This window comes from Labeo rohita, chromosome 17, assembly GCF_022985175.1.
Source record: "Labeo rohita strain BAU-BD-2019 chromosome 17, IGBB_LRoh.1.0, whole genome shotgun sequence".
Classification (NCBI taxonomy): domain Eukaryota; kingdom Metazoa; phylum Chordata; class Actinopteri; order Cypriniformes; family Cyprinidae; genus Labeo; species Labeo rohita.
In genome coordinates, this window is record NC_066885.1 from 5,130,287 (window position 1) to 5,156,110 (window position 25,824).

The 25,824-nt window shown below is 38.5% G+C and overlaps 1 protein-coding gene across 1 annotated transcript; it reads left to right on the forward strand.

The window, feature by feature from the left end:
• Positions 1–717: 717 nt before the first annotated feature.
• Positions 718–21,392, forward strand: LOC127179505 (NACHT, LRR and PYD domains-containing protein 3-like). The gene is given in 13 exon segments (XM_051133052.1): positions 718–972; positions 3,162–3,251; positions 3,437–3,598; positions 3,745–3,799; positions 4,383–4,547; positions 10,621–11,299; positions 11,302–12,198; positions 12,351–12,670; positions 14,039–14,209; positions 14,904–15,074; positions 19,368–19,529; positions 20,156–20,202; positions 20,424–21,392. Coding segments are annotated over 9 exon segments (3,165 nt in total). The 5' UTR covers positions 718–972; positions 3,162–3,251; positions 3,437–3,598; positions 3,745–3,799; positions 4,383–4,395; the 3' UTR covers positions 20,990–21,392.
• The last annotated feature ends 4,432 nt before the right edge of the window (positions 21,393–25,824 follow it).

The window sequence follows — 25,824 nt, forward strand, 5'->3', positions numbered from 1 at the left end:
GTTAGATGTGACATTTTTTTATTTTAAATTAACTCTTGTTTTATATAGAATTGTTCTATAGTCCAGTGGTTCTTAACTCTGGTCTTGGGTACTCACCGCTCTTCTTGACACACTCCATTCAGTTCATGAAACACATGCTTTGATTAGGTTTCAAAAAGATTGATCATTAGCGATCCGCTAAGATAGTTTTATAAGCAGATGATAAAGTAGAACTTTTTGGATGAAATGGGATGCAAAAGCAGCATTATTCTTAGCTTTGTTATTATTTATGATTCAGCATTTGCAGTTCAATATTTAGACCATGTCAATTTATTCTGTTTATAAATGTATGATTATAGAGAACTATTATTTCCTGAATAGTACTTTCGTGTGTGTGTGTGTGTATTTTAATAAAGATCTGATCTAGGCTATATGTTTTAGGTACATTGTTATATTATAGAGTTAGTATAATATATTTAATGTTTAAATTAAAATGTATTTCAATATAATATAATATAAGTTATATGTTGTACAACAGACTGCTATTTTTCAGTAGTACTTTTTGTAGTTACACTTTTCTGCTAGCAGGTGACAAGTGACTGCATGATGAGTGATTCAAAGTTATTTATTAAACGGTTTGTTTAAACACATCGATTCATTGGCAAACCAAACACTGCAGCAGTGTTTTGCTTGTGTGCACAACGGTTTCGTGGTTGGAACAAATTAACCGCTTGTTGTATCTAAAACTTAAGATATTAACTTATTGTTTATTGAACTGTTATATAAAAGCATTGTGAAGCTAAAGTGAAAACAGAACTGTTTCAGCAGACTCCCATTTTGTGAAAGGAAAAATACGAACGACACCAGGAGAGAAAAGCTGTTTGCAAAAAATGTAAACCAGTTTATGAACTGTAGATCAGTTTATTTCTGTTATCTAGAAAAATAATGGATTTATGAACTGAATGGAGGTTGTTTGATGATCTATTTACAAAGGTAGGTTTGAACCAAGGTATTTCTGAATGTATTTTTCATGCGTTGGTAAATCCATGTAAGTCTGCGTAGTAAATGCTTATATTTATATCCTACTGTGATGTAAGAATATTTTCGAATGCTTTAGTTTCTCTACTGAGGGCTTTTCTTACTGTTGGCAGACTTTTAGTTGCTTGCTGAACAAATACAGTCTGATGACACACAATTGTTCATTAGATTTAACAAATAATCACAGAACTAAAGCATTTGAAAATATTCTTCCCAGGCCCCTGGTTACCATGGTAACCAAGACACCTTTGATTAACTTTATGACCTAAGAGTATGTAAAGAGAATTCCCCTCTATTTAATTCTCTCTAAAACAGACACATAGTGCTATAGGAAATGACTTCTTTCATTAATTCTTAGACAAACCTTTCTGTGAACAAACACTCATATCTTCAGGTCATTCTGTGTTATACCTGTCCTTATATATTCTCTTTGGTATTGTACTGTTTTATGCATGTGTTATGATAGATCACTAGGCACCTCACCTACGTCATGTTTGGTCTCTATGAATTCATCTTTTGATGATCTAAAAGAGTATATCACATGTTGATACCTATGCAGAGATGGCAAAAGTACACACATCTTTCACTTAAGTAGAAGTACAGATACTCATGTTTAAAAATACTCTGGTAAAAGTAGAAGTACTGACCACACTCAAGTTAAAGTAAAGAAGTATGAGCTCTGACATGTACTTAAGTTAAAAGTACCCATTACTACTGCCTGTTTTAGTGTAACGCTAGTAACTGGACCTCACATCATATTGACACAGTAATACAAAGTAACTTATATTTAAAATTTTGTTAGCTAATGAATGTTTTAAGGCAGAACAACCACTATGCAGAACAGGACAGGATTGAGACAACATTTCAGGCTGGCAAATCTTACACTCATCCAGGCCGTCCCATACTCCCACAACAAATTCTGAAAAGCCATCACATTTAAAAAAAGGGTTAAAACCTAAAATAATTAAAGACTCTCTTTTTAATTGCACCTTCATTTCCATTTTTCTTTTCAGTCTCTTCATTTTCCATGATATCTCTCTGCATCTCAGTTTGTGTCTGTTTACTTTTTTTCACTAATTTTCTTGTACCTGTCCCTTTTCCCATGAGCCATTTACTGTTATAAACAGAACTGTCTCCACCTTCTTCCAAAACAACCACCTCATTGTATTCAGTGTGCAATAAATAATTTTCATGGTTAGTCTATGGTTAGTGTAGTAAAACCATGGTTAATTTGTGGTTACCATGGTTTTTGGTTTTAATTGTTGTAAAGATTGTGTTCTTTGTTTCCAAATGCAATGACTTCAGTTTTCTCCCTGTTTAACTGAAGAAAATTTTGGCACATCCAACTGTTAATTTCATCAGTGCATTGGCAGAGGGAGTCAATGGGGCTGTAGTCATTTGGTGATAAGGCTAGGTAAATCTGGGTATCATCTGCATAGCTGTCATATGCAATTTGGTTCTTTCTCATTATTTGACTTAGTGGGAGCAAATACAGGCTAAACCAGGGGCGGACTGGGACAAACTTTCAAGCCGGGAAATCTCACACTCATCCAGGCCATCCCATACACCCCACAACAAATTTTGAAATCAATGACAACAACATTTTTTCTATGGCCATCATCATCATCACATAAATCACACCTTTTTACTCTCTTCATTTTCCCTGACATAATAATAATAATAATAGCTACATTACAGTATATCTTTATAGAAAAATCTTAATACGGAACATGTTTTTGCATTATCATGGGTCATGTTTTGTCATAAGAAAAAATAACAATGGTTTTATTAGGCCTAGGGTAAAAGTACAGCAACCATGGTTTTTTGGCAAATGGATTACCATTTGTATTACCAAAGTTTTACTACAAATGCCATGGTGAAACTATATACCAGTTTACCAGTTACCAGTTTAACTATAGCCTAGTAACCATGGTTTTTGGTTTTATTTTTAGTAAAACCACGGTTGTTGTCTGCCTTCTAAACCTGTTATAAAACAATGTGAATATCTGCTAAATTCCTACTCTTTACAATAGTAATTATGTCCTTTTGGTAATTTTGCAGTAATTGTCTGCTACTGCTAACATTTGCTAGCAGTTTAGTGCTTAACTAAGTAAGCAAAGTAAACTACAATAATCTGTTTACAGATGTAACTGACCTGCACTTGAAGTCCTGAACAGGAAAGTTTTTCCTCTCTTCCACTCCATTTTCGAGTGTCGCCCAACCCAGTTTTCCAGGTATGATTCTCCCACGAACACATAAATTGTGAACAAGCATAAATTGGAGGCAAAATTTCCGGCTATCTTGCTCCCCGCAAATATAATCAAATAGAATTTGTAAAGAAGTTTCCTTTTTCATTATTCATTTTTTTTTTTTTACGTCTAAAGTTATTTCAGTTGTATATTTTTGTTTATGTCTAAAGCACTGCCTGTAAAATGAGCCTCTATGAGAAGAAAGAGGAGGAGGAGGATGTTCACACATATAAAGCAGAACCTTCTGAACCCAGCTGTGTGTCTGTGAAGAATAATGCATCCATGCACCAGCCTAATAATTTCAGTGATGGAGCAGTGACCTCTGACCCTGAGTGAGTATAAACATAATTTATCTGCTATAGTGAAATGTTCTCAAGATATTGAACATTGTGAAAGTTTATGCAATATTGTCTTTTCAATATTTGTACATAGAAGATGATGTATAAACACTAAAATCTAATTTTTTTTCATGATGTAGCACACTTACAAGATGGAAGTGGGGGAAAAAAGGAGGAGGAGAAAGCATATGCAAGGTCGATTTATGTTTTTTTTTTTTTTTTTCAAATGTAGATGTCTTATAATTTTATGTAGCTTTTAATATTTAATCAGATATTTGATAGAATCATGGGAAAGGAAATAGGATAGGAGGCTAAAATTAATTTTCTTCTTCTATCTAAATATAAGGAGATATCAACCAAACATTACAAGAGATCTGTATGTAAACAATCTGGATGAGATGTAGAACAGATACTAGAGATTAACAGAATTTATTTTTGATGTGGATTTATGACGTTTGAGATGTTCAGTTAATATTCTTCATAATTATGTGTACATATCATTTATATATTACTATGGTACAATAGAATGTACTTCTCAAAATAAAAATAGTAGTAAAATGATTTAAAATGCCAAGAAGGTTTGAGTTTTCATCTAATTACATTTTTGTTGTTGTTGTTTTTTTTTTTAACCCATGCAATACTTGCAGGTAAAATTCAAGTTGGCTTTTGTAATATATTGTTCAGCATTAGTGTAAATGGCTAGGAATTCATATATATAGAAATTGGAAAAGCAATCTAAAATTTAATTGTTTAATATTTACTTTTTCTCTTTTTACAGCACTGCCTACAAAATGGGTCACTGTGAGAAGAAAGAGGAGGAGGAGGATGATGTTCACACACATAAAGCAGCATCTCCAGAACCCAGCTGTGTGTCTGTGAAGAGTGATGTATCCATGCACCAGCCTTTTAATTTCAGTGATGGAGCAGTGACTTCTGACACTGAGTGAGTATAAGCATGATTAACTGCTGTACATTTTAAACTTTTTAAAGCATTAAATATTAGATATTAAATATGAAGATATTATATATTATCTAATCACATATCATGATGAAAAAAAGTCAAATTCATTATATAGATTAATTGGTTAAATTATTTTAACTATGTTGGTAAGTTAGTAATGATTTCTGTGCACTGTAATGATCATGGTTTGTCTTGATTTTGAGGAGAGTATTGCTGGGTGATACATAGAGTGTTAGCGATACTGCAATATACTTTATGGGTAAACTATCCTATCCCAGTCTTGGAGTGCACTTGTTCTATGTAAAGTGCAGACTGTTTCTTTATTCTTCACAGAACATGCACTTATTGTAATAGTTACCTATTTTTATATTATTTTTGTTTTGGCACCTTTCAGTAAATATGATCCAAACCAGTGGTTCTCAAACGTTTTACAGTGGCGTACGCCCTGGAGCATTTAACATTCTTCTGAGTACCCCCACTTAGACTGAAGGGATAAAATGTCCCCCTTTAAATTGAATCGTTGCGGATTTCATTGCAAATATTGTTTTGTTGAAAATATAACAAACAATATTCTGTTTAAAATGTAGGCTACATTTAAAATGTAAAATGTTCACCTAATATTACCTTTTGTTGAAAGGATGGCTACGAGACGCGGCGTCTCGTTCCCTTCCGGGGAACCAGGGTTACATACGTAACCTTAGACGTTCCCCTTCAGGAACTCGAGCCGCGTCGAAACGCTTTGGGAACGAGATGCCCACGCCGCCAGACCCCTAGTCCCTGCCTAGGATGTGCTAGGACAAAGGACAGAGGTACCAGGCGAGACCCGCAGGTCCAATTCATAAAACCTAACAAAGGTCAAAGGTGAGGACCATCCCGCAGCGTTGCAAATATCTTGCATGGGAACCCCAGCAAGAAAAGCTTTGGAGGCAGCCATGCTCCGGGTAGAATGGGCTCTGACCCCTAAAGGAGGAGGGAGGTCAGAAGCCTCATAAGCAGAAAGGATAGCGTCCACTACCCAGCGACTTAAAGTTTGCTTAGAAGCAGGGAGGCCCCTTTTTGGGGGAATATAACAGACAAATAACTGGTCTGACTTTCTCCACCTGGCAGCCCTGTGGACGTATGCATCCAGCGCTCGCACTGGACACATACAATTAAGCTTCTGCTGGTCAGCATCCCGAAAGGGGGGAGGACAAAAGGCCTGGAGTACGACAGGCCGTGGTGTCGAGGTGGGGACCTTAGGGACATAACCCGCTTTTGGAAACAGGAAAGCTTTAGAAAGGCCTGGCGCGAAGTCCAGGAAAGAAGGGGCCACAGAGAGGGACAGACAGACGTGCCTGCATCGTGGTCGAATCCCACACCACGCCCAGATAAGTGGTCCTCTGTAATGGAGAAAGCACACTTTTCTTGGCGTTCAGTCTTAACCCCAGCGCTTTCATGTGAGCGAGAACAACATCTCGATGCCGAACTGCCTCCATCTCCGACTGAGCTAGGATCAGCCAGTCGTCGATGTAATTGAGTATGCGGATGCCCTGGAGTCGCAGAGGAGCCAGAGCTGCATCCACACACTTCGTAAAAGTGCGGGGGGAGAGTGCTAGGCCGAACGGAAGAACCCGATATTGGTAAGCTTCGCCCCTGAAAGCAAACCTCAGGAACTTCCTGTGATGAGGAAGGATGGAGACGTGAAAATATGCGTCTTTTAGATCTATCGTGACAAACCAGTCCTCGGACCTGATCTGAGACACGACTTGCTTGATGGTGAGCATCTTGAACTTCAGTCTCTTGACTGAGCGGTTCAGCAGACGCAGATCTAAAATGGGACGCAGGCCCCCATCCTTCTTCGGAACAATGAAGTACCGGCTGTAGAACCCGGACTCTCTTTCGTGAGGAGGGACCACCTCGATGGCCTCCTTCCTCAGGAGAGTGGCTACTTCCTGTTCCATTACCAGACCCTGCTCGGGGCCCACCAGAGTGGGAGAGACCCCGTTGAACGGTGGAGGTGGTGCGCCGAACTGAATGCGATAACCTCGCTCTACAGTATGCAGGACCCAAGCAGACACATTGGGCAGTAGTTTCCACGCTGCCAAATGATCTACTAAGGGAACCAGCCTCTCGAGGCTGGCCTCTGGTGTTAAGGGGACCGCTGGAACGGTGTCCTGAAACGGTTGCCCGGCAGGAAGCACCTGAACCAGCGGTCCCAGAGACCCCCGCGGGGGTGGCGAGCTCCCCAGCCCCGCTACGTTGCCGGGCGGGAAAAACTGGGGTGGATGCTCGCTGGAGACCGCTGCGCCCTGAAACACTGGCAGGGTTGGCAGGGCGATCTCCCGGGGGCACGGGGGGGGACCCGGACACCGAATACTGCGGTGCTACCCGTTTCCCCCCAGATGGGGCTGCCCCCGGCGGTCCCGACCCGTCAGGACCGCTTGGTCGAGGACCTCTTCGACTGAAGCACGACCCTCAGATCGGGCTTAGCCTGGGAGGTCCTCGACCTAGAGCGTTTGACCACTCGCTCTCGATGGGGAGGAGTGCGAGTGGCCACGCTCTGTTTCTGAGCTTCCCGGTACGAGGAGCTGGTAGACGGCTGGGGCTGCTCCGTCGCAGCAGCCCCGCGAGCCGGATGACGGCGAGGGAGGAACCGCTGGAACGCCGCCGCTTGCTTACGCGCCTCCTGGTATCTGTAGACGACGGCATTGACGGCGTCGCCGAACAGACCAGCAGGTGAAAGCGGGGGCGTCCAGAAGGAAGACCCTGTCCTTCTCTTTTATGTCGGACAGGGTCAACCAGAGATGTCTCTCCGCGGCCACGAGGGCTGCCATAGACCGCCCAATGGCACGGGCGGTCTCCTTAGTGGCGCGGAGAGACAAATCAGCGGTCCTCCTGAGCTCAGAGATATCGCTATCTTTGATCTCCTCACCCTCATCCAGCTCTTTGAGCAGGTCAGCCTGGTATGCCTGTAACACCGACATGGTGTGCAGACACACACCAGCCTGACCCGCAGCCGTGTACCCCTTGCCCACCAGCGCTGAGGTGACTCGCAGCGGCTTGGAGGGCAAGACCGGAGCCTTCAGAGACGATGCAGACTCGGGGGACAGATAGCTCGCGAGCGTCTGTTCCACCCGAGGCATCGCTCTGTACCCTCGCTCATCCAACCCCGCCACATAACCGTAATTATAGGAAGCGGGGATGAACAAGCGGGACGAGAAGGGTGCATTCCATGATCTCGACACCTCAGTGTGGAGATCAGGAAAGAACGGAAGGCTCCGGCGTGCTGGAGGTGGTCGAGACCGCAGAAATCTCTCGTCCAGCTTACTTTTCTGCGGTTCAACTAATGGCTCGGCGGGCCAATCGATGCTGAGCTTGGCCACCGCCCGAGTCACCACCTCCAGTAGCTCCTCGTACTGGGGAAACTGAGGTGCTGCAGCCTCATCCACACTCACCATGTCAACCTCCTCGGAGGAAGATATGGCGAGCGTGGAGGCCGACCCCCGGGGGGAAGAAACCGCAGCGCGGGCTTCCGATCCCGAAGGCCGGGCAGCGGATCTGGTGGGTGAGGCAGAAGATAGGGGGTCACCCGTCTCCATACCCTCCACCAGATCCAGTTGCGAACCCCACGAGTGCAGCCGCCGCCCCGCCTCGGCGGTAGCGGGACCGGACCCGCGGGGAACGCTGATGAAGGACCCCTCCGCGGAGAAGAGGTCCTTCCGGGAGCGGAGCAGACGCATCGGCAATGCGTCGCAATGCGGGCAATCGGACCGCTCGAGGGCCGATGCCGCATGCTCCGCTCCCAAGCAAGCCACGCATAGAGCGTGTGTATCCCCGCTCGGGTTGTAACGAGAGCAGGGAGGAACACACGCTCTAAAACCTGGCTTGCTAACGTTTTTGGTTTTCTCAGATTTTTTCGACATCTGTTCCAAAATAAAAGTGGTGCAAACTAGCAACCAAAAAGGGAACAGCACAGACACAAACACAGAGCGCTGCTGAAAGACAGAAGCTGACGCTCGTTCTGGCGCACGTGCTTTTATGCTTCCTGGTCAGTGACGTCACCCGCCTGTGACGTTTCGTTCTTCCATTGGTTTGATTGCACACGTAATTCAGAGCGCGGTCACGCTGAAGGCGTTCCCAAAGCGTTTCGACGCGGCTCGAGTTCCTGAAGGGGAACTGTGTTATTGCTTGTATTTTAAACATGAAAAATAACTTGCACAGGACATGTTTCTGTATCAAAGAGCGTTTCTTAAATCGATCTTTATATACAGTCTGTGTCAATATTTGTTATTTGCTACAAATCTGCTTTAAAGACACAATGAACAGCAGCGCGATTTGTTAAAGCAGCATACTCTGCAGACATCCTATCATACGCACACTGCTGGTGTGGATACAGTCCGTTTTGACCGGAAAAGATGAGGTAATTTGATGTAATGTGACTGTTTATGGCACTCCCATTTTCCTGTTTTATGATAAAAGCGGTATTTTGCGTATTAGAAATACTTGCTCGGTTTTAATGTTACTTTAAAGTCCCCCTGTAGTCAAAATTTGTATCCCTTAAAACTTGATCTTTGATCTTCGAAATTACATATTTAAATGTTTTTTCTTCTAAAAACAATTTTCTCATGCCTTAAAACAGCTTGAATGTAACTCTACCCCCCTTGCCTCATTTACTACGGGGATGAATATGCAAATTAGCCCCGCCCCCATGCAGTCACACCAGCCAGAGCCTCCTCATCCACTAACGTTAAAGGAGAAGTCCACTTCCAAAACAAAGATTCACATACAGTGTACTCACCCCCTTGTCATCCAAGATGTTCATGTCTTTCTTTCTTCAGTTGTAAAGAAATTATGTTTTTTGAAGAAAACTTTTCAGCATTTTTCTCCATATAATGGACTGATGTAGTGCCCCCATTTTGAACTTCCAAAATGCAGTTTAAATACGGCTTCAAACGATTCCAGCCGAGAAAGAAGGGCCTTGTCTAGCGTAACAATCGGTTATTTTAATAAAAATAATATTATAATATATAATAAATTTATTTACTTTTTAATAAAAAGATATTTTACTACATTCTCTCAGAAATCTCACAGTGTTAGTAACATTGCAGTTTGCTGCAGAAACTAAGGGAACCAAAATGCAGTCATTACTATATTTTTTGTGATTGTCGAGTTATCAAAGATTTTTGGGGTGTTACACATTGCCCTGCAAGATATTTTTTAATGTGTAATGCCCAGTGATGGGAATAACAGTGTTATAATAAATGGCATTACTAACTGCGTTAAGCAATCAAACGAATTGCTGTTTTCCCCGTTACAACGCCGTTACTGACAAAAAATGCAGCATTACTATAATCTATTATAATATTATTATAATTTTATTTTTCAGTTCATCAGTGTACCTGTATTTTACGAGCTGTAAACTCTAGTGTGAAGGCACACGAGCCATCGTTTTGTCTCATACACACAAAAAGAAAGATGCAGAATTGACGTGCACCATTTAAACAATATTCTTTGTTGTTGGTATGGAGGGAACAAGGCGAGAAGCGGGCGAATCCAAATGCAAGCTTTTATTGAAACGAGACAGAGACATGGTCATAAATAGGCAGGGTCAAACATCGGCAAGCAGGTATATGAGGACAGAACACAATCCAAGACAGGCGAGGGTTGATCAACGGCGAACGTAATCCAGGGGGCTAGGCAAAAGGGTATTCCAATAGACATGCAAGAGTTCACACGAGGTGCAAACAGAGTCCGAAACGGCAAGACGAAGGTAAATCCATGACAGGCGATGAAAATCCAGGGCAGGCTGCTGACTGAACAAGACGAGATAACAGGCTAGGAAAACAAGACTAAGAAAACTAGACTAGGCAAAGGAACTAAAAGGAAATGGCTTCGTAATTATTACCAACTGTGCTTGACTGACATAATGTGATGGATTATTATAACATTTTAATTTGAATTAAAATGTTTTTAACATATCGCCCAATAAAAAATGTATTGTTTCAGGAAAGCTAATAAGACGCTGACATTTTTTAAATGCTTTTTCAGTTTTACTGTTCATTTCACTTTTCTGCAGTGTGATGCGAGAGGATGTGTTCAAATTACTGCCCGTTTTGACCAGCGTTGACATACAGGGAGTCAAAGACCAACACAAAACTAGCATGAAAAACAAGTATGAGAGATTATTTGAGGGAATCAAACTAGAAGAGAATCAAACCTTCCTGAACAGGATCTACACACAGCTCTACATCATAGAGGGAGAGAGTGAAGGGGTGAATAAAGAACATGAGGTTTTGCAGATGGAGAAAACAGCCAGAACACAAGACACTCCAATCTACTGCAATGACATCTTTAAACCCTTACATCAACCAGGATATAAGAAGCAAAGAAAGCAGAAAAAAGACAAAATCAAGACTGTTCTTACTAAAGGCATTGCTGGAATTGGAAAAACCGTCTCTGTGCAGAAGTTCATTCTAGACTGGACTGAGGGAGAAGCCAATCAGAATGTAGATTTCATGTTTGTGCTTCCATTTCGAGAGCTGAACTTGATTAAAGATCACCAGTACAGTCTTCACAGACTTCTGCTGGACTTTCATCCTGAACTTCAAGATGTGAGCTCAGAGATTTATGAGGAGTGTGAAGTTGTGTTTATCTTTGATGGTCTGGATGAAAGCAGAATTACACTGAATGTTTCAAATGATGATGATGATGAGAAAGTTAGTGATGTGAATGAGTCTTCATCAGTGGGTGTGTTGATATGTCAAACCTCATCAGAGGAGAGCTGCTTCCCTCTGCTTTCATCTGGATCACCTCCAGACCAGCAGCAGCCAATCACATCCACTCAAAATACATCAACCGTCTGACGGAAATTCAGGGATTCAATGAGCATCAAAAGGAGGAATATTTTAGGAAGAGAATCAGTGATGAGCATCAAGCCAGCAGAATCATCTCACACATTAGAAGATCAAGGAGCTTTCACATCATGTGTCACATACCCATCTTCTGCTGGATCTCAGCCACTGTGCTTCAAAACCTCCTGGAACAAGATGACAGTGCAGAAATCCCTCAAACTCTGACTGAAATGTACATCCACTTCCTGCTGACTCAGATCAACATGAGCAATCAGAAGTATGATGAGAGAGATCCGGAAAAACTCCTGCAGTCCAACAGAGACGTGATTGTGAAACTTGCTGAACTGGCTTTGAATCAGCTGATGAAGGGCAATGTGATGTTCTATGAGGAGGACCTGATTGAGAGCGGCATAGATGTGACTGACACCTCAGTTTATTCTGGGATTTGCAGTGAGATTTTTAAGGAGGAATCTGTGATTCATCAGAGAAAAGTTTACTGCTTTATACATCTGAGCTTTCAGGAGTTTCTAGCTGCTTTCTTTGTGTTTTACTCTCATACAGTCAAGAATGATAAATTACTTAGGTTGTTTCTGAGTGAAATACACAGTTGGCAAAACTCTCTTTATGAGGTATTAGAAGCCATAGTTATTAAATCCTTATGGAGTAAAAATGGACATCTGGATCTTTTCCTGCGGTTCCTGCTGGGTGTCTCACTGGAGTCCAATCAGAGGCTTTTAATGGATCTATTGACACAGACAGTAAACAGCTCAGAGACCATCATGAGTATCAGACAGTACATTAAAGCACAAGAAACTGCACAGTACACTGAAGATCATACTGATAAATTCATTTTCATTAAACCTAAAACTTATATGCTGACACAGAGAAAATGCTGACACAGAGAAAACATGCAGGCTCCAAACAGAAAGGCCTTCCAGCACAAGAAACTGCACAGGACACTGAAGATCACACTGATGAATTCCTTAACATTAAACTTAAAACTTATGCTGAACATCTCTCAGCTGACAGATGCATCAATCTGTTTCTCTGTCTGCTGGAAATGAAGGATCAGACTCTATACAGAGAGATTCAGGAGTTTGTGAAATCTGAGAATCACTCAGTGAATCAACTCTTTCCATCTCACTGCTCAACAATAGCCTACTTGATTCAGATATCAGAGGAGGTGCTGGATGAGTTTGAATTGAAGAAATACAATACATCAGATGAGGGTAGAAGGAGACTGATACCAGCTGTGGTGAACTGCAGAAAAGCTCTGTGAGTATTAAAAGGCACCTACTATGCAAAATCCACTTTTACATGGTGTTTGGACATAAATGTGTGTTGGCAGTGTGTGAACACAACAACCCTACACAGATAAAAATCCGCCCACTCCTTATTTTTAATCCCCATTAAACCAAATGACTCTCACTAGAGCAGGGTTTTTTAACTGGGGCCCGTGGACCCTTGGGGGTTTGTGACTCATAGCCAGGGGGTCTGCAAAATAATTTTGAATACAGTGTTTTCCAGACAAGTTGTGTTTTTTTCTTAAATTTTATCTTAAATTTATATTCTAACAGTGGCAGTCAGGTTTAGAATTTTTTTATCTCTTAGTATTTGATAGAATCCATGATGCCATGTATCTAAACAAGATGTCCAGGATCTCTGTCAGAAAAATAAGCCCAGAACATTAAATATCCAGCAGTTTATTTAAATGTGGGTGTTACTTTTTATCCCTGTTTGCACCAAACCCATCTTGAGTGTTTGCTACCAAAAAGTTTGTTTTTTAGTTTCATCTCACCATAGAAGCCAGTCCTGTTTGAAGTTCTAGTCGAATCTGACAACTAAATATGCTGGATGTTTTTGGATGGGCGAGCAGGAATTTCTCTTGAAACCCTCCCAAACAACATGTGGTGATGTAGGGGCTATTTTAATTTTTTTTTTTCTGGCCCCCAGACTCAACTAATCTCTGCAATTCTCCAGCTGTAATCCTTGGAGAGTCTTTGGCCACTCAAAGTCTCCTCTTCACCATCCATTATGACGATATAGACACGCATCCTCTTCTAGACAGATTTGTAACATCTTTAGTTGATTGGAACTTTTTAATTATTGGCCTGATGGTGGAAATGGGGATTTTCAATGCTTTAACTCTTTTCTTACAGCCACTTTCTATTTTGTAAAGCTCAGCAATCTTGTTCTGCACATCAGAACTATGTTCTTTGGTTTTACTCATTGTGATGGACATAAAGGAAATTTGGCCTTTGTGTTTCATATTTAAAATCCTGTGCAACAGGACATTATGGCTGGACAGTTTCATGCTCCAAGCTCCACCCTGATGTGCTAAAAATTTTAAATATGAATGGGAATATATTTCAGAGATATTTTACTCATAAGAATTTCTAGGGGTGCCAATAATTGTGACCAGTGTGAACTAGAAAAACATTTATTTCATAATAAGATTTTCCCCCAATATCAATGAAAGGTTAGAATTTTGTGAATTATTTGAATGAAAAATCCATCAATCATTTATTTACCAGCTACAGCTCCTAAATCATTTGATCAATATGTGATCAATAGAACACAGAAAACAATATTTTATCCATCCACCATTTCCTCTTTTTTTTTAAACCATATTTCATTCTGTAGATTTGCTGACTGTAATCTCACTGGTCATTGCTGTAAAAGTTTGTCGTCATCTCTACAATCATCAAACTCACTGAGAAAGCTGGATCTGAGCAACAATGACCTGTCAGATTCAGGTGTGAAGCATCTGTTTGATGGAATGAAGAGTTCACACTGTCAGCTCAGCATACTGAGGTTTGTGATGTTTAGTAAAGTTTAATTTTGTCCAGACACTCGATGTATCATTGGGGCTGTTTGCATTCATCCTCTTTATGCATTTTGAATGATTGGACATGTATCTGTTACTTCTTGTTTTGAAACATTTTTTTCCTTTTAAAACACTGTTAAGCAGTTTTAAAATCATGTTTTTCCTATATTTGGCTGAGCAGTTGTTTGAGGGTATTAGATTTCTGTAATCATAAAAAAAGTAATCCTAATCAGAGTTCTTGTGGGGAGAAGAATTCTCAACTAATCTTAACACAAAGTTCTATACCTAAAGTTAGTTATACCACCATGATAATAATCTAACCAGTGGATGAGTTTGAAAATATGCATAATCTTTTAAACCTAATAGGTGTTAAATCCTGATCTTTCCTATGGTCTGTCAAACCCTGCTATTTAGAATTTTACAATTTGTTTTGTTAACCAAACCGTTATACACATTGATCAATTTGTTTGGGCTTCAAAATTTATTAGCTAAATTTTGTTTAGCTAATATTGTTTTCTTCCCCCAGGTTAGCAAGTGGACACAAGACAAATATGCAATCTGTAATGCAGAAATTAGTTGAATTTGCATAAATTTTTGCAATTTCAAGATCACAAAATCCTGAGGAGCTCAAATGAGGCAGAAGCTCTTGACTAATTAGTGAAAATATTTGTATTTGTTTAGATTGTCTGGCTGTAATCTCACTGGTCAGTGCTGTGAACATTTGTCTTTATCTCTACAATCATCAAATTCACTGAGAGAGCTGGACCTGAGTCACAATGACCTGCAGGATTCAGGAGTGAAGCTTCTGTCAGATGGAATGAAGAGTTCACAGTGTCAACTCAACATACTGAGGTTTGTGATGTTCATTAAAGTTTAATTTTGTCCAGACACAGTAAGCTGACATATCAGCGGGCTTTTTCACATTTGTCCGCTTCATGCATTTTTACTGATTCAGTATGTAAATGATTATGAAAAGACAAGATTTAAATACCCTCCAAAACGTATTCAATCTGATCACTCACACCACTTAAGGAGGTGGTTTGAGATGCATTCCAGATGCTTCTGGCATGAAAAAAAATTGTATTTGTATATATCAAGTATTTTTACCAGCACAAAAAAAAGAAGTTTTAAGACAGTTTTTTTTCTTTTCTTTTGCTGTGGTAATATCAGTTTACATTTCCAAACATTCATTTTGCCATTAATTGTAATAATCCAGTGAGATTTTTGTTTGCACATGGAGTCTCAGAATAGCCAGTGCTCCACACAGAGATCAGATCTCTATGGAACAAAAATAATGCCAAAAGTATTTGAAATAAAAAACTTGTTGAATTACACAACTGGGAAAAAAAATGCATTGCAATTAACAGTGCTTACATTTTAATGCATTGTATTTTCAGGGGTTGCATTTTTGTGCGCTGCATTTTAACATGGTTGTATATTTAAGTAGTGAATATTTCAATCGGAAACATTTCACCAACTTTTTCACTGTTAAAAATTCAATAATTAATATTCACCTCACAAAGTCCATTTCCAAAATATTCAGTTTGTTTAATAATTCCAACAATAACATTCGTCAGACAATTTTCGGTTAATTTTATTTCACTTTACAAATTCGTTTCCGAAAATTCAGTGGTTCAAATTCGACAGCTCTTAGCAGCGCACATCCGGGAACTGCAGGAAAAGCAGTAGAGTACCGGTAGAAGATCACCATCTGCTGTTAGACGTCCTCACCAGCAGGTGGTGCTAGTGGCTGTAAACGGCTTCATCAACAGGCCTGTGCAAAGCGATATGTGGCCAAGATGGACCAAGCGGTGAGTATTAAATACCAATTAAGACATAAAACCGAACTTTACTTCTTCAATTGCCTATAGTAATATGTCATTTCTTTTTACCTCGTGTAAACATGATCTTCTTTCACTGTAATGTTAAAGGTGATATAACGCAATAAATGTAACACATCACATCCAGTTTTCCTGTAGTTGGCAGTTATGTTACGTTTTAGAGAAACCAACGTAATTCGCAGAGAACGACTTGTATATATATATATATGTATATATATATATATATATATATATATTTTCCCAGAAAACAAAACAATAGACTACTTGTTGCTTGTCTACTAAAAACTTCTCGATTTAAGAATCTTATGCTACAGTATTTGGACTGGAAACACAACAAAACATTTTTGTAGTGCACATTTTTGTTGCAAATAAAAGTCAATAGCAAAGACAAGTCGTTCTCTGCGAATTACGTTGGTTTCTCTAAAACGTAACATAACTGCCAACTACAGGAAAACTGGATGTGATGTGTTACATTTATTGCGTTATATCACCGTAACGTTACAGTGAAAGAAGATCATGTTTACACGAGGTAAGAAGAAATGACATATTACTATAGGCAATTGAAGAAGTAAAGTTCGGTTTTATGTCTTAATTGGTATTTAATACTCACCGCTTGGACCATCTTGGCCACATATCGCTTTGCTATAACCGAAAATTGTCTGACGAATGTTATTGTTGGAATTATTAAACAAACTGAATATTTTGGAAATGGACTTTGTGAGGTGAATATTAATTATTGAATTTTTAACAGTGAAAAAGTTGGTGAAATGTTTCCGATTGAAATATTCACTACTTAAATATACAACCATGTTAAAATGCAGCGCACAAAAATGCAACCCCTGAAAATACAATGCATTAAAATGTAAGCACTGTTAATTGCAATGCATTTTTTTTCCCAGTTGTGTAATTCAACAAGTTTTTTATTTCAAATACTTTTGGCATTATTTTTGTTCCATAGATCTCATCGTCATTCAGTCTGTCTGGAATGACATGAAGAAACAGAACAAACTGAGACGGACTAAATCCAGAAGAACTGTGGCAATGTCTTGAAGATGCTTAAACAAAACCTACCTGCAAAGCTACCTGAAAAAACTAGTCAAGTGTACCTAGGGCAAAAGCTGATTTGAATGCAAAGGATGGTCACACCAAATGTTGATTTAATTTAGTTAATAGAATTTAATTGATAAATAAAATATATGTATGCCTGTCAGGGCGTCGTGGTATGCGATGAAGGAGGAGCAGACGAGAAAGTCCAGTGCAGGAAAGTTTTATATAAATCAACATAAAGGCACGAACAAACAGGCACAGCAGGGAAATCCAAACTAACACAACGCAAAAGAACGTAAACAGTATGACAATATAATCACCGACAAACTTGACTAGACACAACCAAACTTACATACACAAAAGGAACCAATCAGGGCAAGACAAAGAAACAATGACGTAATAAATAGAAACGGAAACGGAAAGTCCAAATAAGGGCATACACAAGGAAACACACAAAACAGTCCACAGGGGTCTGACAATGCCATTATTTTTGACAGCATTTATACACAAGTGCCTAAAACTTTTAACAGTACGGTAGCTTTGTAGGTAGGTCTCTTCAAACATCTTGGAGACGTTGCCACAGTTCTTCTGGATTTAATCTCACTGGATTATTACAATTAATTGCAAAATGAACGTTTTAAAATGTAAACAGATATTTCCTACTGCCCAACCCTAAGTCATTTGATCAATATGTGATCAGTAGAACACAGAAAACAATATTTGAAACCATATTTTGTTCTGTAGATTTGATGCCTGTAATCTAACTGGTCAGTGCTGTAGAAGTTTGTCTTCATCTCTACAATCATCAAAGTCACTGAAAGAGCTGGACCTGAGCAACAATGACCTGCAGGATTTAGGAGTGATGCTGCTTTCTGATGGACTGAAGAATTCACACTGTCAACTCAACATACTGAGGTTTGTGATGTACAGTAAAATATAATTTGGTCCAGACATAATAAAAACCTACTTGACTGATTAGATGCACAGTTTAAATATATCAGAATGCTATGCTTTGGAAAGTTTGTCTTCATCTTTAAAATCATCAAACTCAATGAAAGAGCTGGACCTGAGTCCTGAGTTTTTTACAGACAAAAAAAGGGATAACGAAATAAATCGTTTTGAATGACAAAAACTATGCTCAAAATCTACTGACACTTTCGTCAACAAATAAAAACAAGATGAAAATGTTAAATTTTGGGAAGATATCCATCTATCCTGCGGGACATAAACTAGCATACACTTGCTGCACATCTGATAAAACGTTCAAAAATGTCAACATCCAGGAGTAAGAGAAGAGCAGGGATATGGATAAATTTGAAAAGCGTGATGACGTGAAAGAGAACTGAATTTGGTCTGGTTTTCTGAGTCCACACGCCCAAATCACACACACAGAAAAGTGCCTCTCACACAGCACACAAGTAGTGAATTCTCTTTCGTGTTTTATCACACATGAACAGAAAAAGACACATATTGAAAAGACACACAATTGTTTGTTTTGACCAGTATTCACATAAACACACTTGGTTATGTTAAGCAAACGTAAACAGTTGGCAGAATATTGGATATGTATTAGTATATTGCATCCATGCATTTGGTTTTAAAGGGACAGTAGCCTCATTTAGTTGCTGTTGTCTGTGTGTCATTAATGTTAATTAAGCAACAATAGGAAGAAAGAAAATCACTCACTGCTAAAAAGGATTTAATTTTAAATTTAATTTATATAAATAATATGTCAGCTTGAAAGAATGAAGAATGTTATAAGCAAATTGTTATAAAGAATACATATTATATTACCATGTTCTTGTTTAAAAAGACCACCATGTTCTTGTTTCTTTATTAGATGTGGTTTTGTTTCATTTTAATATAAAGGCTTGTTTAATATAAGACATATTGTAGATTTAGTTGACTAAACTTAAAACTGGTGCAGATACAATAAGTTGACATATCAGTGTCTGATACTACAATGATGTTCAAATTATGGGGCAGCCAGTCTTGACCAAAAATAGTCAGGTATTGCATATTTGAATGAGTTTTCAGATTACTGGAACTTTTGAAATAAAACAATGATAAGTTGATTTAATGATCTCCACATTAAAATTTGATACCCAAAAGAAAGACCAGCCAATAATTTACACAGGGGGTCCTGTTCTGTCCACTGATTTGATTTGCATGAGTTTACGACAAATTAAGATCTTTAGGAAGTGGATGGATAGAAGTTGGTAGAAAATTGAAAGTGAGTGTTTGTGTGTGTTTGTAGATTATCTGGCTGTATGGTGACAGAGGAAGGTTGTTGTTATTTGGCTTCAGCTCTGAGTTCAAACCCCTCACACCTGAGAGAGCTGGATCTGAGCTACAATCACCCAGGACAATCATTAGTCAAGCTGCTCTCTGATCCAAACTACAGACTGGAGAGACTCAGGTATGTTTAGCACCAAGGGCCAGATTTACTAACAATTTGTGCCAACGCAAACACGCTTTTGCATTAAAAAGCTAATGTCAGAATTACTTAAGACACAGAGAAAATTTAGCACTGAAAAATGTGGAAACTGTATTTTTTTCATCTGACCTTACTGCATGTGCATTTGTAGGAGTGTCCCTTTCAGATGCAAAATTTATAAGAGAGAGTATTTAAAAAAATAAAGCAACATGATTTACTAAGGTTTGCGGTAGTCAATTTACTAGTATTTGTACAGTTATTTACCGCCCAAAAAAGCATGTGTTAACCCATTTTGCACTTGACATGGTTACGCAATTGTTGCTGCCAGGAGGAGGCACCGCTGAGAACAGAGAGCTTGTGGTATAAGGGAAAGAATTTTTTCCACTCATTTTCCACATTTGTGCTCCTTTTGGTAGATTGCGTTGGTCATTATGGAAATGAGATGTTGCATCTTGTGTTCTTTAATTTATGCATTGTCAGGTGAAAATGTGGCCTAAAATGTTCTGTGAACGGAAACCACATACAGAGGTAGTCAAAAACGCATGAGACCACATTGCATTTGTAGTTGAAATGCTATCCATCCTGAATGTGTTTCTTGTTTTTTATAGTGTGGATCATGGAGGAGAGTTCAGGATTACAACAGGACCACATAAATGTAGGTCACAAACACACCAGACATTTGTATTAAACAAACAATATTTTCTATACCCTAAACCTAACAACACATGTAAGTTTTGAATTGTTAGGTTTTAATTATTTTATTATTCAATACCTTTGTTAAGCCATTGAACTGTCACTGTGTGGTTCTCACAACCACACACTTTAGTCATTGTTTTGTTTTGTTATGAAGGTTATAATCACGCTTTTTGTGTTCAGATGCATGTGATCTCACATTGGATTCAAACACAGCAAGCCCTCATCTCACTTTTTCCGAGAGGAACAGAAAGGTGACACGTGTAGATGTAAAGCAGCTATATCCTGATCATCCAGAACGATTTTATGAGTACAGTCCTCAGGTTCTGTGTAGAGAGAGTCTGACTGGACACTGTTACTGGGAGGCTGAATGGAGCAAGAAAATTGAGGTTTTCATATCAGTGACATGTAAAGGAATCAGCAGGAAAGAATGGAGCAATGACTATAGGTTTGGATGCAGTGGGAAGTCCTGGTGTCTGAACTGTACTGATGACAGTTTAACCGCCAGGCACAATAATGAAAACACATATATATCTGTCTCTTCATTCTCTCACAGAGTAGGAGTGTATCTGAACTCACCAGCTGGTCGTCTGTCCTTTTACAGTGTCTCTGACACACATGAACTCACACACTTACACACATTCAAGAGCACATTCACTGAACCCCTCTATGCTGGATTTAAGTGTTATTATACTGACAGTTCAGTCTCTCTGTGTAAGATTAAACAGCTTCCTGTAGGAAATAACTGAGAAAGAAACACACTCACATTATCTCTGTCTTTAACTCACACAGCTGTAAACTTTTTCTCTCTTTCTAATCTTAATTTCTGTCTGTATATAGAAACACACACATTAACTTCAGTCATGATGAGACAGACCACAGATTTGTATGCAGCTCAACAGTCTCTGAGCACCACCTGGAGGAAGATTTACTTTATTGCTCACAGGAAACTGCCGAGGGAGCAATCAGTGGCAGGATAAGTTTGTTTTATAAAGTCCTGATCTAGACTGTATGTTTGCAATTACGTACATTATTAAGTCACTGTTATTTCTATAGTGCTTTATACAATGTAGATTGTTTCAAAGCAGATTTTCAGGGATACACTAGAAAATAATGATTCTGTGATGCAACAGAGATCAATTCTGCTGTAAAGGAACACTAAGTAAAACAAGTGTCATTGTTTACCTGAGGTCAAATCGTTATTTCAGTTCCATTCATTAACTGTAGTCTTGAGGGAATTGCTATTACTAAAAATTAATGTTGTTTTTTTCTGATTGCTGTTATATACAATAAATTACTTAAAGATCACATTTATTTTAAATTGTTCTTTTTAAAAATAATACATTTGTACATTACATGTGTTGTTAAGTATAATCTGATGGGGGGGTCACGTGTTGCTAACGAGCTGAGTGGACGTGAAAGACCGAGCTCCCAAATTACAGTCGATTCTTAACCTCAAAACAACGCTGAATACGCTTATATTCGACGTCTTCGAGAACATATAATTCACCTTCACGTTATATAATGGATCTCCGTTACAAACTAAAGAAAGATCCTCAGAAAACCACGATCCAAACGAACCTGGTGGCATGCTTGCTCTACTTCTTAAAGAAATCCAGGAAGGCAATAACAATCTCTCTGAAAAGATAGACTCCAAAACAGCGGACTTGCAAACGTCCATAGAAAATTTGCACTCGACAGTGAGCAGCCTTCTTGGAAGAGTAATGGAGGCCGAACAACACATCGGTGACACTGAGGACGAAGTACGTCGGATAGACGGCCTTATAAAAGTGGTCAGACAGGAGAATGAGACTTTAAAAGATAAAGTCGATTACCTTGAAAACTACAGCAGACGCAGCAACATACGTGTAGTGGGTATGAAGGAAGGCAGCGAAGGGAGCGACCCCGTTAAATTCTTCAGCGAGTGGCTGCCTAACGTTTTAGGCGCACAACATTTCTCTGAACAGCTGGAAATAGAGCGGGCACATCGCACTCTGTACCCAGTGCCGAACCCTGATAAACCTCCGAGACCCATTCTGGTCCGACTACTTCGTTACCAAGATCGGGAAAAAATCTTGCGACTCGCCAAACAGAAGGGAGAAATAACCATGGATGGAAGAAGCATAAGCATTTTTCCTGACATGAGCCCGGATCTAGCTAAGAGGCGCAAACTAATGATCCCTGCTCTGAAAGCATTTAAGGAACGGAAGGTCTCTTGCTACCTGGTTCACCCCGCTCGCATCAAGATTCTAACAGAGGACGGGAAATTCCGGTTCTTCGAGACACCCGGCGAGGTGTTCAAATATCTGGAACACCAGGATAAAACCTGAACTAACTATTCGGACTGTTTTTTTGGGACTGTTGTGTTGCTAAGGACCGCTGTTATTCCTTCATAAAAGAACAGAACTTATATTACAGCAGGTACGCGGCTATTGTCTTCTGTTTATATTATGTTAATCCGAAGGATCTGAAGAAAATTGTCTGCATCACTTTATATGGGAAAATAACCTTTATAGCTCAGGGTTGTTGTTAGAGTTAAGGAGCTCGGTCGGCAACAGGTTTTGAGTGTTCTGATGGGGAAGGAGCAAACGTGTTTTTCCGTAGAATTTGTTTACACGTTTGCCGGTGTTATGGTTTAACTGGTTACCGTGTTATCTGGTGACCAACTTCCTGGTTCAGGTCCTCCGCACCAGATGTGATGGAACGACAGTGGCAGATTCGCCGATTCTGAAAGCACAAACTGACGTGATATTAAGCTGTCTAATAAACGCACACTTGCTCATTACATGATTTTGGTATTATTGTAAAGATTACAAATTATTGGTATAATGGCCCGTAGCGGCGGAAATAAAAAAAAAAAGCTTGTTTGGCATGGGTTTTGAACAAGCACAAAATGCAGTCGTATTGTGAGACGACAGTAACAAACGCATTGATCTATCGAACTGTGCTGATTCAGCTACGGATTTCAAGATTCAAGTAGGATTTTACTCTCGGCATGATTATGCAACTGGCTGAATCAAGAAAATGTGCCCGTGTTAACTTGTGACCTGTGTTTACTTGTTATGAAAACTAATATTAAAGCGAAAGTATATTACATTTTATGGTTTATGATGTTAAAGTACCTTCAGCGGAGTCTCAGACAACTGTAACTTTGTGGCTACTGTGGTTTAATTAAAAAAACGCTATCGTTAAACTTTATTTACTATAGTAAAAACATGGTGACTTTTCTTCAGAGATTAGCTGATGTCTCCTTTAATTAATATAAAAAAAAGACGTTATTTCCACATCGTTTTGCCGTTTTTCTCGTAGAAATACTTTGAAACTTGTCATTTGATTTCTTGATTGTAGTGAATGACATAACGTTAAATTCTAGTTGAAACGCTGCTAAGAAATGTTACTTTATAAACGTGTTAACTTGTTGTTTGCATTCAATAGGTGGTATTTTATTCGATTATAACAGTATATAAATATAATAGTCTTTTCTGTTGTCGAAAAGCTGCAAATTTGTGCTACACTTTGTAACGTGTTACATTAACGTGGCTGATAACAATAAGTATTCTTATTAGGAATAAAACAGCCTCATTTCTGAACTGTGCAGAGCTGTAGCTGAATAGTTAGGCCTACTATGCTTCTGTATTTTAATGCTCATTATGGTGGTACTTGGAGAGCCAAATATTTTCTGAAGTGGTACTTGGTGTAAAAAGTTTGAGAACTGCTGGTTTAGTAGATCAGACACTTAGATTAATAGGTGCCATTTCAGTCTTTGATGAGTGATTATTCATCCACAGCTTTTGTGACTCATAGTGTGAATATGTTTATGCATCCACTCGGTTCAAAGTTCAAATGGTAGCGACCACTAAACAGCAATCTATTATCAATTATCTAAATGTATGCTACTGAGGAAGAACAATGGTTAATTTTAATAAAACTCAAACTGTCAGCATAATTTTCTTTTTTACCATATAAAAATTAGGTTGTTACAGTCTTTACAGATGAACATGAACATAAATTTGCTGGATCCTAACTCAAACTACTACTACTCTCAACTCAAGCAACTGTTAAATGCGTATTGGTAAAAGACAAAAAATATAATATTAATACTGCAGCCTTCACTGCCATATTATGAGATGCCATGATTTGAGAACAGTATCATGATTTGAAACAATATCACTCATTAGAACATGCAGAAACTAAGACATTAATTTTTCTATAAGATATCTATTTTGTCCAAAAATGACTGTAAAAGTGTAAAGAATTTAAAAACGTGTTTGTCATGTTCTGATTGTAACAAAGTAGTATAAAACCACAATTAATGGTTTTGTTTCTACAACTTTCACTTAGGAGCAAAATCTGCCTTTAAACTTAAAAGAAATAAAGATTTAAAATTTACAGTGATTATCGATAATGCTCTCCAGTGGTGAACTAAATATATTAATATATTAGTACTTTTCATTTCTCATTCAATACAGGTATATGAACCATGCATTAATTTAAACTATTTTGAATCATCACTATAATTAACAAATTAATAAGGTAAACACATGAAGCAAGTTGCAAATTAATTATTCTATGATTAAGGTTTGTCTGTTACAGCATGTATGTGCTATAATCTATGAACTGTATAAGACTGTTTTTTATGTTTCAGGATGTTTTTTTTACTGTATTTATTCTTTTAAGTTGCATACACTACTTTTCTACTTTTCATACACTATTTTTTTATTTTATTCTGCAAGGATGCATTAAATTGATTAAATATTTTGTTTCCACAAAAATATAAAGCAACACAACTGTTTTGAACATTGATAATAAGAAGAAATGTTTCTTGAGCATCAGCATATTAGAATGATTTCTGAGGGATCATGTGACACTGAAAACTGGAATAATGATGCTGAAAATTCAGATTTGCATCACAGGAATAAATTACATTTTAAAAATATTAAAGGAAAACAATTAATAATAACAGTGTTTAAATAATATACAGTTACTTTAATATAACAGTTATTTTAAAAATTATTGTAATAATATTTCAAAAGTAACAGTTTTTAAAAAAAAAAGAGACTACTTTCAAAAATATTTAAAAAAAATATTAACCCCAAACCTTTGAATGGTAGTATATCTGGATTTTAGTTTGTCTTAAGTTTTTATTTTTGGCATTTTTATGCCTTTATTTGGATAAGGTAGATTATCAAAATATGTAGCGAAGTGGGAGAGAGAGGAGGGGGTGGGATCGGAAAAGGTTCACAAGCCAAGATTTAAACTCAGGTCGCCTGTAGCGCTATATGTCAATGCGCTATCCACAAGACTGTTGGCGCTAACAGTTTGTCTTAAGTTTAATGTATGATATAGAATGTCTGTGCATAGTCCTGATTCCCCTTCACCTATTCTCAAGTGTTTGTCTTACAATCACAGTTAAAATGATTGTTCAATAGAGTTAAAGATGTGTATCTTTGTGTGGTTTTTAAGAGAGTCAATGATCAGAAGCTTTTATTACATTTAATGATCAGCTTGTGTGTTGAGCTCAGCATTATTATGTGTTGGTATTTTATCCTGTTTTTTAATACTCAAAGAAATGTATGATTTGACA